The 16,731-nt window shown below is 42.1% G+C and overlaps 1 protein-coding gene across 22 annotated transcripts in view; it reads right to left on the minus strand.

The window, feature by feature from the left end:
* The window catches only part of RBFOX1 (RNA binding fox-1 homolog 1), a 1,522,779-nt gene that overhangs the window by 58,460 nt on the left and 1,447,588 nt on the right, over nt 1–16,731 (minus strand). For 21 of the 22 annotated variants that reach the window (XM_034784116.1, XM_034784117.1, XM_034784125.1 and 18 more), the window contains one exon: nt 14,863–14,995. In XM_034784116.1, coding sequence (XP_034640007.1) covers nt 14,863–14,995 — 133 coding nt within the window. Of the gene's footprint in view, nt 1–14,514; nt 14,768–14,862; nt 14,996–16,731 lie in introns of those variants that run through there. The other variant, XM_034784136.1, reaches the window with a different exon arrangement.

The raw sequence follows: 16,731 nt of genomic DNA on the forward strand, positions 1-16,731 counted from the left end.
ACTGTTAACAGGTGCTTCAGTGTCATGTCTTTCTAGTCATGCAAGGGAACTTGTATTTCCTGCCTACTATTTCAAAACACAGGCCCCTATCCTGTGAAGAAAAACTTAAGCATGTGTTTAAACTCAATGGGCGAAATCCTGGCTCCACTGAAGTAAATGGCAGGACTACTCATTCATATAAAATTATGCACAAGCGTCCTATGCCCCTTCGCAGCCCTTCCTGAGACTATTTAATGGTGGCGCCTTCCCAATGCCCCTCAGTTCCTTCACACTGGAATCTGTGACTGAAGACTCTGATGCAGAGGGGATGAAGGGTCAGTTGTGGAACACACCTCTGCACCCACGTCTCGAAGAACAGTTACAGTACTGGCAAGTAACCATTTTTTCTTCTTCAAGTGGTTGCAGATGTGTATTCCATTGTGGTGATCTGGAAGCAGTAACAAAGGAGGTGGGGCTTAGCGTCTACTTAAATAGTGCCTGCAGAACTGTTCTTCCCAAGCTTGCATCTGACCTAGAAGCAATCATTATGGTATAGTGTTTGGCAAAGATATGCATGGAAGACCAAGTTGCAGCTCCGATTATGTCCAATATGGGAATATTCTTGAGAAATACCACAGATGTGGCTTCGGCTCACTGAATAAGCCAAAAGCCTTTGTGGACGTGTGGCATTTGCTATACAATATGCCATTGTGATACAGGAAATAATCCATCTTGAAATTGTTTGTGCCAAATCTGCTTGACCTCTCATCTGGTCCACATGGGAGACAAAAAGCCAGGATGATAATCAAAATGATTGACTCCTGTCCGGATAGAAAACCAAGGTTTGTTGTATATCCAAGGTATGAAGTCACTGTTCATCTGCATTCAAGTGTATCTTAGGAAAAAAATACAGGCAAGCACATTGTTTGGCTAAAGTGAAAAGGTGAAACCACTTGGGTCAAAAATTTTGGATGTGGCCTGAAGAGAGGTTTTGCCATTAGGTCCTGCAGTTCATTTACCTCCTTGCTGATGTTAGAGCAATAAGAAAGGCCATCTTCTGGCACAGGAGAAACAGAAAGCAGGTTGCTAGAGGCTTGAATGGAGGCCCTACTAGAGAAGCAAGCACAGTGTTAAGGTCCCACAGGGGAACAGATTCTTTTCAGAAACCTAACAACCATCAGGGTAGAAAATGCCGATTTCCCTTGGATCAAGGAATGAAATCCTGTCAACACTACCAAATGGACCCTTAATGAGCTGATTGACAGACCTGATGATTTAAAATAGAACAGGTATCCAAAATGTCATGAATCCAGGCTAGTACCGACTGAATTCCCTGAGCCAATGACCAAACTGAAAAGCATATCCACTTGCCCAAATAAGCTGATCTAGTAAATAGCTTCCCACTATTTAGAACCTGTTGGACTGCCTCTGAATAGCTCTTTCCCACCTGATCTAACTGTACTGCATCCACGCCACGAGATGCAGATTGCTCAGACCTAGATGCTACAGCTGACCATGATGTTGGAACAGCAGGCCTGGAAGGAAGGGAAGAAGTCTGAGAGGTTGGACCAAGAGCCTGTAAAGCTTGGAGAACCAATACTGTCTTGGCCAGGCAGGTTCAGTGAGTTATCTGTATGGCATGATCCAGCTTCAGTTTGAGAATGACCTGACAGATGAACAAAATAGGGGGGAACATACAATAGCACCAATCCCCAAGTTCAGTGGGAAGGCATCAGTCAGAGATCCCAGACTGCAGCCCCTCCCGAGGCTGGCAACGCCCTGACACCCTTTCCCTTTCCCCACCCCACTCACAGTTCTTTCTTACCAACCATGGCCTGAATCAGAGCTCTGCATACTTATTTTTCCTCATGGTTACTGTGCCACAGTGAGATTTCTCTGTGTGCTTTGTAAATAGTTAGTTTTAGCTTAGTAGTACCCCTTAGTTAGTTAGTTAGTTAGCTTTAGTAGTATTATTAGTTGTTTGTTAGATAATAAACCTGGTGCTATGTCTTCCCCAGGTTTTAAGCACTGTCTTATGTGGGGTGGCTATCTGGAATAGCAACCCCCTATACTCAATGCTTGTTGCTTGGAGAAGGGCACAGTAAAGTAAAGTGCTCTATCTGCCAGTCATTCAAAAGGAGAATACAAGTTGCCAGGCATCTATGCCTGAAGAAACATCTCATGGAACAAGCACTGAGGCATACTTCAGCTCCCTCCAGGACATCAAACTACTTCAGAACTGGCGCTAGTCTCTGACAGACCAGCAGACTCAAATTCTTCTCTATAGAGAAGAAGGGACCATTATCCTTCCTCTGATCTTTGGAGGAAGAGAACTAAAGAATAATCAGAGCCATTCCAGGAATGAGAGAGATTCTTCCTCCTCTTCTAGGAGGAGTGTGGGACATTGCAAAGACTCTTCGAGTGCCCAAGATAGAGCACTACCCACTACAGAGGCAAGAATAGACTGGTCTCATACCACTGACTCCAATACTGTCTGTGGGATGTCCATTGCATCTGGTACAGACTACATTGGTTTTGGCATTTACTATATTGACCCCACTGGCTTTTCAGGCAGCAGCTGATTTATTTTGCCTATCCATCCTGGACTCTCTTCTGATACAGGAGTCCTCAGCTGTGGTGTTGCCCTCTGTGGTCCCAGGCTTGCCCCAGTTGATTACTCTGGACTATGGTCCGTTGCCAGAGTCTCCCTCAATACCAGTTAAGAGGCCTGCTAAAAAGATGAATCCAATCCTATCATTGGCATTCATAGAATCATAGGATATCAGGGTTGGAAGGGACCTCAAGAGGTCATCTAGTCCAACCCCCTGCTCAAAGCAGGACCAATTCCCAACTAAATCATCCCAGCCAGGGCTTTGTCAAGCCAGGACTTAAAAACCTCCAAGGAAGGAGACTCCACCACCTCCCTAGGTAACACAATCCAGTGTTTCACCACCCTCCTAGTGAAATAGTTTTTCCTAATATCCAACCTGGACCTCCCCCACTGCAACTTGAGACCATTGCTCCTTGTTCTGTCATCTGCCACCACTGAGAACAGCCGAGCTCCATCCTCTTTGGAACCCCCCTTCAGGTAGTTGACGGCTGCTATCAAATCCCCCCTCATTCTTCTCTTCTGGAGATTAAACAATCCCAGTTCCCTCAGCCTCTCCTCATAAGTCATGTGCTCCAGACCCCTAATCATTTTTGTTGCCCTCCGTTGGACTCTTTCCAATTTTTCCACATCCTTCTTGTAGTGTGGGGCCCAAAACTGGACACAGTATTCCAGATGAGGCCTCACCAATGTCGAATAAAGGGGAACGATCACCTTCCTCGATCTGCTGGCAATGCCCCTACTTATACAGCCCAAAATGCCGTTAGCCTTCTTGGCAACAAGAGCACACTGTTGACTCATATCCAGCTTCTCGTCCACTGTGACCCCTAGGTCCTTTTCTGCAGAACTGCTACCTAGCCATTTGGTCCCTAGCCTGTAGCAGTGCATGGGATTCTTCCGTCCTAAGCATGGGATTCTTCCGTCCTAAGCATGGGATTCTTCCATCTATTGAGGCACCCTACTTCAGTACTGACATAATCTTCAACCCCAGTGATACTAATCCCAGCTCCACACCTTCAGTACCAACCTGTTTTTCACATACAGTACTGACCTCTGCACTGGTACCAATGACTTTCCCCATACTGAATTTCAGTGCAGCCTCAATATCCCAAACAGTATGACACCATCATACAATCTTCTGTACCGATGCACTCTTCTCACTGGACTACAGACACATCGGGGCCCTGGCAGGTTTGACCCCTCCACTGCCTGCACACTGTTCGGGAGATTCCTCTCCCTTAGGCTCAGAATCCTTCTCTACCTTCTCCATCTCTTTCCAAGTACCGACAATGGAAGTCCTCTAGACTTTCTCTGGAGGATCAGCACCAGTATTAAGACTGACACTGCAGCGAAGACAAAATTTCTTGGCCTGGTACATACCGGCCTCCTGTGCCATATTAATTTTCTCATTGGCCTCCTTGGGGCTTCCTTTGCTCTGCAAGGTCCCAATCATTCACTCATGCCAGAGCAAGGTCACTGAATCCTTCTATTGTCTCACCTGGATTGGACAGAGAGACTGATATTGCTCCCACTGAACCTGACCCATTATCACAGAGACAAGCCTTCCCACAGGAAAGTTTACTTGCTTCACTTCCTTTGTCGTCATCCTCAGCAGATAATTCCACTCATCTTCACCTGTTTCAGAAGACTTTAAGCTTTACCACAGCCATCTGAGGAAAATGGCTACAGCCTTGAGCATCCAAGCTGAGTTTGTTTATAAACTGGTGGACAGTCTTCAACCTTCAACCCCAGGGAGGGTAACCCTCCCTATAAACGATGTTCTTTTGAAACTCACGAAGTCCTCAGGGCAGTGACAACTGCCTTACCTCCCACAGTGAAATGCATACATGTGCCTTCCCAAAGAGTACTGCTGTGCAAAGTTCTCTGGCTTCGGCACACTGGGCGTGGAGACACCTGAGAGAATACATGTGTGCAACCATTCAAAGAAAAGAAATAAAATTACTATATTCTAGGGTGCTCCTAGCTTACCACACAAACCTGTTCAAGAGCATCCTTTGTTGATTAATTTTAAATATACAATATGGAATTTTACTTTTATAAACTTTCTAAATGACCTTTTCTAAGCATATTTAAGCTTTCCAGATGGCTTTTTATTGCCCCATCCTGCAGTCTTTACTGAAACAAAACTTCCATTGACTCCAGTGGGAATTTTGCCCAAATAAGCATCTCAGGATACGGCCCCAGTCCACCTCGGACTGAAGTCCATGGGAGTCATTCCACTGATTTCAGCAGGAGTTGGAGCAAGCCCTTAAGCAGGTGAATTTTAATGTCTCTGCCAGATAGTAGTGGTGCTGACAACAGAGAATCAATATAGAGTGTTGTGGGAACATGGAAGGGCGAGTTGGTGGAATGTGCATTAATGGATATAGGATGCCTTTGGGTAGGGGCATTAAAAAACAGTACAAAAGAAAGCAGAATTCACACCAGACTATGAGAGGAAATAAAACCTCAATATGTTTCAAAACAAAAATATTTGTAGGAAAAAAGCTTTTTTTTCAAAATGATTTGGCTAAGGTTCATCTTAATTTAAGGCTAATACTTCTAAATGTTATGCTATGCACACTAGATATTGGAAATGAAGAATTAAAGGTATACAAATGTGACCCTAGTACTGTGAGAGTTACTAATATTACTTTAAAAAAATGAAATCCCTCTATATAGCAAGTAAGGGAATAATGTTCCTCATGCACACCATTTGGATTTTTTTTTTTTAATAAATTCATTGAATTTAGAGCTAGTGAAAGATGCAGGCTCAAAAACTTGAGAATCAGGGCTGCAGTAGTGCAATATACCCTACATCAAGGGTTTCCAAACTTTTTACTAAGGCGACCCACCAACTACCTTTTGTCTTTTTTCGCGACTCACCATTACATATATTCACCCTCTACCCTGGCAACCCCCAATCCCACGCACTAACCCCTCAACAGCAGCTCCTGTCTCACAGGGCTGGGCCCGACTTCATGCTCTGGGTGTTGCAATGAGGTACAGAGGGTCACAGCGCCCCTCTGTTTTTGCCCAAAAGCCCCTCTGTCATGATGGAGGGGCGGCCAGGCCAAATTTGAGTGAGTGTCATGGAGGGATCGCTAGGCCAAACCTGAATGGTGCACCAAGCCACACCACCTGGAATGGGGAGGCAGGCCGGAACCTGCCACCGTATGGTGAATGCAGGGTGGGTTCACTCTCCAACTGCCCCCACAATCTGCTGGGGTCTCCTGTCTGCATCAAGCTGGAAAAAGTAAATGTTTGGCTAGGCCAGGGCCCAGTGATGGGTTAATCCAGCCCTGGATGTGGCAACCCATCTAGAACCTTCCTGCAACACACTCATGGGTTGAGACCTACTGTTTGGGAAACTCTGCCCTACACTGCTGTCTCAAAAAACCTCACACTGGAGCAGGAAGAACCATCTCTAGGGCTGAGTGAGTAGCTCAACGGTCACACTGGGATAATTATTAATTTAAATCATGTTTACAGTGCCATAAATTTACATGATCATTCAGAATTATAGAGTGGAATTATAGCCCTGAAAACCATGATTCAGTAAGGGTCAGGGAAGCGATTACACAGCAGAGCATGAATGGAGAAGAATAATGTTTACAGGAGTGCTTGGGGGAGAAGAGTGAGAAGCAGGTCTTACTATACCTATATGAAAGGTATAGAATGCTCTCCTGATAATGGTGTCATGTATCAGGAGGTAGCTCTGTTAGTCTGTATCCAGAAAAACAACAAGGAGTCCGGTGGCACCTTAAAGACTAACAGATTTATTTGGGCATAAGCTTTCGTGGGTGAAGAAGTGAGGTTTTTTTACCCTTGAAAGTTAGTGAGACATGTTTGTTCTAACTGGTGCATGCACAATAAAGGTGGCCCAGAGGGGGAGGGAGTTTGTGTGAGTGTAGATAAAACATAGAGGGAAATACCATACCAAAAACTTGTCTGCAGCGTTGGACCCATGTTGGTACCAAAAACTAGCAAATAGCTTATCTGCATAGTAACTCTGTTTTTCTTTTCTTCCTCCCACATTTTGAACTGGGAATTCATGGTATAGCTGTGGTATAAGACTGCATTCCTAGAATATGCAGGGAGCACTATGGAAGAGTAGGTGGCAAAGATACAGTTATATGGTGAGAGTGCAGGATAGATAGGAGAATGAATGCCCAGAACACAAGCTATCAGGAAAGCAGGAGAATGTGCAGGGAAGAGTGTGGCCAGTCCACAAAAAACATCTATGTTCCTCCCCCTGAGCTGCCAAACCTTGGTAGTGCCCAATATTGTAATAGGCAGCAGTTGTGCTTCCCCTAAGACAAGCACACAATTAAACCCAGCTTCCTAGCTAAGTCCTATTCCAGATACATTGAACTGCCTACCACTAGAAAGTCATCTACATCCACACCATTTTCTCTTCCCTTTGTTTCTCCCCAAAACATGGTCTTGAAACTGGTAAGATTCCTGTCCAATGGAGAGCTCCGAAAGTATTGTAAATTTCAGCATCCTAATTACTCACCCAGACTGAACCCGATTCCTGTTACATTTCAAGCAAGTCTTTTATAGCACAGAAAGAATCATGGTAAGATATCAGCAAGTTCCACATTGTACCATTTTAAAATGATACCCAGAATGGCAAAGCCAAATTACTGTCCGTGAGTTAACAAACTATAAATTATTTCCATGAGTTACAGAACTGCCTAACTCTCAAGTGAAAGAGCTATTTATTAGTTATGCCTGGTCATGCCTCATAAGCACCAGGTTAATTTCTAGTTAGCAAATTTTAATTTTAAAGTAGGTGCACTACTCTGTGATTTATAAGACAGACATGTAAGAATCAACCATATACAGGGGGTACATTTATTTTCTGGTGAGATAACATAATAGTCATCAGCTCAGTTAGAGGAGTATACAGTAGATATAAAACTGGCTCTTTTACAATTATTTCAAGGATCTGGGAAAGTTTCCTAGCCTGGTGATGGTTTCCGAGGAACTGAGAGTCACAGGGCAGGACTTTTCCCTGGAGTATCAACCTACCTCATCTCCCTACTGTCAGGAACTCTCCAGGATCCAAATAATTTGTCTCCCTGTTGTCAGCTTCGAACCTTAATGCTGCACAATTAGTGGGCAAAGTGGATGTTAGTGTCAAATAGAGAGTCAATGGAGAACTATAGCAGTGACAAAACATGAAGAAAACTATGGCAGGAATAGAAAAGAAAAAGGGACTCTAGTATGGAGAAAACCGAGGAAATTTAGGAACCTGGAAAGGCATAACTGATTGGCAAGGGTGAGATCAGCTGGGAACATAAGAACAGCCATACTAGGTCAGACCAAAGGTCCATCTAGCTCAGTATCCTGTCTTCCAACAACGGCCAATGCCAGGTGCTTCTGAGGGAATGAACAGAACAGGTAATCATCAAATGATCCAGCCCCGTTGCCTATTCCCAGCTTCTGGAAAACAGAGGCTAGAGACACCATCCCTGCTCAGCCAGGCTAATAGCTGTTGATGGACCTATCCTCCATGAACGTATCTAGTTCTTTTTTGAACCCTGCTATAATCTTGGCCTTCACAACGTCCTCTAGTAAGGAGTTCCACAGGTTGACTGTGCGTTTTGTGAAGAAATACTTCCTTTTGTTTGGAAGGAATTGGGTTACATGTTGGGGTGAGGAAGAAGAAACTGCTGATGAGTATATTAATCCACAATGTTCAAAGAGTTCTCGACTATTTTTGATGGCAAGCAAATTTCCTTGTGTACTTCTGTCTGTGGCCTGATACTTTCCCTCCAGCCAAGTTTTTCATGAGTCCCACTTTCCTTGTGACAGAGAACCTGGTATTTGTCAATTTATTTTTCATACGAGGTGAAAATTGGTAAAAGAAATTTTCTGAGGAAAATCCATTCAACCTCTTTGAGAGGCCATTTAAAAATGGGTGCAGAGAGACTGAAGCCCTGTATACATTAAGGAAATTATCAATGGTCCAACTACATCAATCAAGTTACACTAGTTCAAGCCCCTAAGGGATTTCCCCAGTGCAGTTTACTTCTGTGAAACACATATACATTAAGGGGGTTCTGTGGTGTAGCCATCTAGATGGATACAAATTTCCCTCAGGTAGTCAGGGCCACTGCTTTCTTGTAACCAAGAACAAAGGAAATGCCAATCAGAAGTAATTGCTTCCTTCTGAGGATAGATGTATGTAAAAGTTTAGAGACAGATTGGGCTTGTCTATATAAGGATGAAAGGTGCATTTTAAAAATATGTTACCACATTTTAACTAATACATTTAAACCCCCTAATGTAGACAAGGCAAATTGTATTTGAACATATATTACCTGGTAGCAGTGAACCCTAGAATCCCCATTAGGGTTCACCTCAGCCACCTAAGAAGTCAACAGACAAAAAGGGAGATGCAGGTGACAGTCCTATTCACCCCCATCACAGCACTGCCTTGTCTTCTCTGATACTAGCTTTAATGGAAGTCCATGAAGCAATAAGCTTGGAAGGTGGATGAGATCTCTGGCTGCCCACACAATCGTGTCTAACTTTCATACTGGAGATCAAGAGACCCCTGAAGCACAACCGCTCGCTAGCAGCCCAGAAAACAATTCTGATTTATTCCCAAACCAGAGACTCTTCCTTTCTATGCAGAATTTTTTTTAGTGAAGACTAGACATCTATTACACTTGGAAATTCAATTCTCTGCTGCTGAGTGATTGTACTAGCCAAACTATATTATAGCAGTCATATGTAGCAACCATTATAGTTATGGCTGAAAGTCACTTTCAAATGTAAATTTCCTGTTAGCATGCACTCTGAAACATGCTCATTCAGGACAACATTTTTAATGCTTAGTCTGAGTTTAAGGTGATTGGTGTGTGTTTGTGTTTCTAAAGAATGACCAAACTGTGTTCACTTATTACTGAGTTATGCAAATATGAAATAAATACATTTTCCAATTAAATATGAAATAAATACATTTTCCAATTAAAAAGTTAATTTAAAAAAGTGTTTACAATCCCAAATTATTGTAGCATGCTTTTTTATATTATTCTAGGCTATAATTATACCAAACTAAGGTCAGAGGTACAATAGAAATAATAGTTAATAGGTAGATAAATATAGCTGGATATATTCCTATATATCATATATGTATGTATGTATAGTGCAGACTGCTCAGATTTAAGAATATTTACTTCCACTTTAAAAAAATGTACATATTCCCACCTTGTTGTCTGAGCAGATAACGTCAAACTTGGCATGTAAATAGCCCTCGCTAAGGTTGAAAACAAAATAGCTTTAAAATTGAAACTAAGTAAATCCATGTCAGCAGACTTCCCTGCCACTAGTATAGACTTCTAGGCATGCTCACAAGCTGTCAATTTAGGACACAATGAAAGAACATGTGTAGTAGGTAATATTGTGGAGCTGAAAATCAGAGGGGTTGTGAATTCACTTCCTCTTGAAGAAATTAAATATATTAATTTAAAAATATATATATTTTAAGCCAGAGCTGGCTCAGTAGAGAGTGGGATTGCTCTCATGCCAGGAGCTCAGAGTGGGAATCACTTCTGCTTCCCAACTAAGTAGGGACTGTGATGCTAGCTGTGACAACTAGTTTAGTATTTCCTACTATGTAAATAGATTCAGTATGAAAAATATAAAAAATAGGAAAGTTTTAAAATGTGTCGTTGAGCTTACAGAGTAGAAAGTGTCCTTTAAGTTGTAAAAAGCAACAGAGAGTCCTGTGGCACCTTTAAGACTAACAGATGTAGGTTACACAGGTAGATACAGGGTACATCTGCACATATATTTACTTTAAGATAATAGAGTTCCAAACATTTTAAATATCAGCTGTTGGGCTTTGTACAGTTGATGCCTATTACAATGGCTAGAACTTCAGACTCCTCCCAAGAGCCAGGGTTAGTAACAGCCAGTATTCACCCCTACACTGTATAAGGCCCACTCTCAAAATCTTGTTTTAACAAATCTTATCTGCTTTCATTTTATTAAAAAAAAAATCTTTAGCTTTGAAGAAAACCTCAAGAATCAAAATAAGATATATTTCTAAAAGACCTGCTCTAGGAATTATTTTGGGGAAGTTCTATGGCCTCTGTTATACGGGAAGTCAGAAAAGATGATCATAAGGGCCTTGTCTGGGCTTGGAATCTGTGAAAAAAATAAGAACTGAGGGATACGCAGAAATGTATATAGTTAGTCTGCAGAGAGCCTGGAACAATTGTTCTGAGAGATGTGAACTATCTCAATGTATTTCAGTGTGGTGGTAACTAGAACTGGGCAGGAAACAGATTTTTTGGGGAAAAATCATCCTAATTTCAGACGAAAAATGAAAATCTCCAAAATTTTGTGAACCAAAAATTTAAAAAATATTTTGGTTCTGGTCAATTGAAATATTTAATTTAGATAATTTTGAAATATGTTTTGATTTCAATTACATCTCTACCCTGATATAACACGACCCGATATAACACAAATTTGGATATAACGCGGTAAAGCAGCGTTCCAAGGGGGCGGGGCTGCACGCTCCGGCGGATCAAAGCAAGTTCGATAAAATGCGGTTTCACCCATACTGTGGTAAGATTTTTTGGCTCCCGAGGACAGCGTTATATTGGGGTAGAGGTGTATTTAGAAAACCCTATTTTATCCTAATTAACATAAATTTCAAAATTAAAAATAATTTTGAACTGGAAAATCAGAATTTTTTCATTTCAAAAACTTTGAAAGAAAACATTTTGATAGTTGTGAATTTTTTTTTTCAAAACATTTTCAAGTCAAGAATTTTGCTGAAACAAATCCTTCCGTGAGAAATTTAACTTCTGATTACTTGGCATTTTTGATGCCATAGTTCACCAAAAAAATTCTCATGCAGCTCTAGTGGAAACTCAAATGTTATTGAGACTACTTTAAATGTCAACATTTCAATTATTTCATTCCTTGCTTAATAAAGGAAAAGGAGGCTCTCAGATCTAAACCATTTACAGTAACATCTCATTTTAGTGCCACATATTGGTGGCATTTGGGAGATACCATTACTTTTTTCCCCCAATCAAGAGAGAGCCACACTCAAGAAGCCTAGCAGAGCCCATTGGCATATTCAGTATTCACGGACGGGGAGCCATGCTCAAGAAGCTCTGTAGAGCAAACCAAAATGCACAAACACATTTTAAACATCAACAGCACAATCTTCATTTCAGTGAGAGACTTTTGACAACCTCAGTAAGTGGGTGGGACTTAGTTTTTGGCCAGAGCTAGGAATAGTCCCACTACCTTTTTCACCCCCTTAATCCAACTCCAATATGGTGGTTTTTTAATATGATAATTTGAAAGGGAAAAAAAAAAAAGAAAAACATAAAATGCAAAGTAAACACAGTGAAGTTACAAGCACAAAAACATAAGATTTCAAAAGAAACATTAACTTAGCCAGGTTGCATTTATGCAGAATCTTCTGTTCCTGTTTTTCTCTATTTCTAGATAACTTTTTCTATCGTTAGAAATTTACTAAAAATATGCAAGAGGTGCAATGTTGGCTAGTTAATTTTTTTGTGGGAACCTTAGCTTTCACATTGTGTGACTTCTTGTAATTTTAATTGTGCAGCCTTAACATCACATTATGCTAATTTTCTTAATTGAATTCAGCCTGGCCCTTGTAAGCTAGGCCATTATTTGCATGGTCTAGTCCAGGGGTCGGCAACATTTAGCATGCGGCTGACCAGGGTAAGCACCCTGGCGGGCCGGGCCAGTTTATTTACCCGCTGACGCGGCAGGTTCGGCCCATCGTGGCCCCCACTGGCTGCGGTTCGCCGTCCCGGGCCAATGGGGGCGGCAAGAACCGGCGTGGGCGAGCAATGTGCTGGCCGCGGCTTCCCGCCGCCCCCATTGGCCCAGGACGGCAAACTGCGGCCAGTGGGGGCCGCGACTGGCTGAACCTGCCGCGTCAGCAGGTAAATAAACTGGCCCGGCTCGCCAGGGTGCTTACCCTGGCGAGCCGCGTGCCAAACGTTGTTGACCCCTGGTCTAGTCGAAGGGAGAAGGAGGGACACAGAGGAACTTCTTGCTCTTCTTCCCACCCACCCCACATGCTTCAGGATGGTGAGAGAGGAGTTGTAATGTTAGCACTGCCCCAGTTGGCCCTGGCCACAGAGACCAGTATGCAGACCAAAATGATTGACAGGCTAGTTTGCAGTAGCAGTTGGCCCAGGGAAGTAAATCTGCATCTGTGACATTTTACCCACACTCTCACTGACATTAGCATTTCGGGGGAGGATAGATGCTTGGCTGTCAGAGGCGGTGATGTGGGATGTGTGGTGCTTTGGGTCCCATTAAAGGGTTTCCTAATGGATGTTTATGTTGGTGTTTTCTGTCCATAAGTTTCTCATTCTTGGTCTTTTCCTTTCTGTAATGGCGTTGTTGTAACTCTTAGGTTTACAGGGTGCAATGTGCTAGTTTTTGCAAGGGAACCACTTAGGGTATGTCTACCCTGTAGCTAGAAACGAGCCTCCGAGCCCAGGTAAACGGACTCACACTGGCTCAGCTCAAGCTAGCATGCTAAAAATAGCAGTGTGGATATTGTGGTTCAGGAAGCAGCTTGGACATTCAAGTCAACTGGGTTTGAGCTCAGCTGGCTAGTCTGAGCCTCTGCTGGAGTCACAACATCTATATTGTTATTTTTACCATGCTAACTTGAGCTAGCTAGTCTCACTCCCTGCTGCAATGTAGGAATACCCATAAGGATCAGGGAATAAATTGCACAGATTCTGAAGCAGCCTGTCTTTAGGGGTTAATGGAGGGGGGAGGGCGCATGAACTCTTGGCATATTATGCAGAAGCAGCTAGGTCTGGTAGCCATTATGGACTTGTGTACCTGGGTGGGACCAATATGGCCCAGATGTGTCACCATGGGGAAGAGAGGCTAAATCCATTCCAATCTCAACAGTGATTTATCCTGCAAGGACTCCCTTCACTCAGCTGCTTGCTGTTGGGTTGGTATCAACAAACATAGTTGCAGCCAATCTTAGCAAAAATCCTTCAGACTTTTTCCATTAGATGCATGGTGATTTCTTTTTGCTGCACTATACAAACCACCCCAGGAAACAATTTAATCAATGCATTTTTATAAATAACCACATTGTGTGGCAGATTACTTAAAAAAAAAAAAAAGACAAAACTCACTCTTACTGCCCTATTTCTTTGTTGGTAGGTGACACAGCCAGATGCAAAGGAAGTATCAGGCAGCCAGTCCCTGGCATCTCCAGAACCTGCAGTTCAGGGGCTGACTTCAGGTGCTTAGGAACCTGTCTAGTAAATGGCCTGCATTTTTGCCTGACAGGACACAATGTTTAATGAGAACTGTGTCCAACCAGTCACAAATACAAGCCACTTACCAGACAGAAACAGTGGCTAGTGTGGACTCTACAAGAGATGAGGCATGTCCACTATGGCCTCTTTTATGCCATACTCTTCTGGTCTGGGAGGCTGGGACCCACCAAATTTACCACTGCTTCAACTGCCAGATTCTACAAATTCTAGGATTCCTCTGGTAGAATCAAGTCTTAAAGTAAGTGATGTATTTTAATGATCTTGTTCAACAATCAAATCATCTATTTCAACATTTGCAGGGGCTAAAAGGGGCTGTGAAGTTCCCCCATCCTCCCCAAAATTATATCTTAGTTCTTAAAAGTTTAGTTTTCCTAATTAGCTGAGGGCAGTTTATTAAGTCATTATTTAATGTGGATTTCAGTGTGTTGTTTATTTTGCATCTTGGTTTTCAGTAAATGTAGGCGAAGAGATGTCACTAAGAAAATATGAAACAAAACTGAATTTTTATGTGCAATAAATAAACAAACAAACAAAATAAACACACACACCCTCTAGCTATCCTGAGATAACTTTCTGTGGGAGAATCTGAATTTGAAAAAAAAGAAAAAGTTTACTTCATCCAACCTCCTTAATAACCAGATGTTTGCGATCACGAAAAATACACTTTTAGCTGTACATTTCTCTGTTCTGCAGTATTCAGTCTCTAAGAGAATTTACATAACAACATGTGACATATAAAATGCTTAAAGCCACCAACCATGACAGTACAAATTACAGTCATTTTTCAATACTCTGTGCAAGGTGCACCACTTCAGGCAGTTGGATTGGTTGCATGCTGTGTTGGTTTCTGTAGTGAGACAAGACCAGCATGCACTGCACTCACAAACAGTTCGTAGCCTTTGGGGATGTATTGTAACAGGTAAAAGAGACTGATCCACTTACCCGCCATAGGCTGGAATTGGAGGAGGGGGGGCTGCTGCACGAAACGTGTTGTACACTGTGCGACCTCGACCTCTTAGATGTGCACCTCTGTAAGCAGCAGCTGCAGTTGCAGCAGGGTAAGGGAAGCCTGGCACTATGGGAAACACAAAAGAAACATAAAGAACTCCAGTCATGCTGATCGTTCCAATTTAAAACAAGATAACATAGTGAAAACGTAGCACACAGTTTGTGTGTATTCAAGCTTGTCTGTAACTGGGAGGGTGGGAGAGACAAACCAAGCAAATTGTTACTCTTTCACAAAAGGCCAGATTTTCTTACAGAAAAATCTTTTCAAGCAAACAGGAGGCAGCCAACTGGGTATTTAGTTTAGGAAAAAAATTACTGGAGCTGGCTGTAGCTCCCTTAGGGGAACCTCACTTAGAAGAAGGAAGTTGATTTATGGTAGCCCACACTATTAGAGGAAATTAATCCCTTGAGGGGAGACTTCCAGAGGGAGTAAAACTACCCTGCTTAAACTAAAGCTTCTAGTAACAAAGATGATAGTTAAACTATTGTGATTACACATGACTTTTACTGGACAATTCAATCATTATCAGTGTCTTAACTGAGTAACTTGGGTGAAAGAGGGAGATCAGAAGGATACAGCATCCTTTCAGGGAGATCTTAGGTGTCTTTTTCTGGGGACATAGTTTGATTATACAGGTACCTGCCATTTTCTACAATTTAATGCATTCAAAGGCCAAAGCTGTATTACTCAGAAGAATCTCAGGCTTTGTCTACACTACAGGGGAAATTCAATCTAAGCTATGCAATTTGAGTTATGTGAATAGCATAACTCAAATCGACGTAGCTTAGATCAACTTACTGCAGGGTCCACACTATGCGCTGTTGACGGGAGATGCTCTCCCATCAACTCCCCCTACTCTTCTCAATCCGGTGGAGTACAGGAGTCAATGGGAGAGCGATTGGCGGTCGATTTAGCGGGTCTTCACTAGACCCGCTAAATTGACCGCTGATGCATCGATCGCCGCTCGTCGATCCCCTGGTAAGTGTAGACAAGACCTAAATGAGCTGATATAACACTCATCCCTAACAGTGATGTTCAGCTACATAGTTCAGGAGCAAGAGAATCTATCAATTATGTTCAGTTTAAATTTCCACATTAATTGTAATTCCATGTAAGACTTTAAATATTTCCATCAGAATTAAACGGTGACGAGCCAAAGTATAAGTGTTTTGGGGACACAGTATTATGTAAAAAGTCTATAACTCTACTCTGTTTAAAACTTTTAAAATACAAATGAAAAAATGTATGACACTTTCTGATTTACTTTCTCTTCAAGTTTGTAGACCCATGTGTTGCATTACCTACGTTTCTCCTGTGATAGGCATTGTTGGCAAATGTTAGAACAGGTATGTTTTGAACAGAAAATCCATCAATGAGAGATAAGGAACAAAATTCAGGTCTGGTGTAACTCAAATTGCTTCAGCAGTGTTACACCAGGGCTGAATTTGTCTCAGTGTGTAAATAAGGAAAGAGAATAAAACAAATATTACCCAATAAACCCTAATAAAAGCAAATGAATAGAGGTAATGATACATAACATGCTTACTATTTTAAAGTTGAAAGATGAATGGGTTTGAATCCAGATATGTCTTTCATCAATTTTATTAAGTTTTAACAGAAACACTGAATTTGAAATAAAGACAGTGAAAAATTCACGGTGTGCAAAAGCAACTGGCTGCCTGTATGAGGGAATATACTGTAATTGTGGTGACCTATCCATTATCACCTTGCTATAGCTTTACACGATCCCTCTCAGCGACAAGGAGGTTTTACAGTAATACTGCTAGGATTTAGATGTTGAG

Source organism: Trachemys scripta, chromosome 10 (genome assembly GCF_013100865.1).
Source record: "Trachemys scripta elegans isolate TJP31775 chromosome 10, CAS_Tse_1.0, whole genome shotgun sequence".
NCBI lineage: Eukaryota > Metazoa > Chordata > Testudines > Emydidae > Trachemys > Trachemys scripta.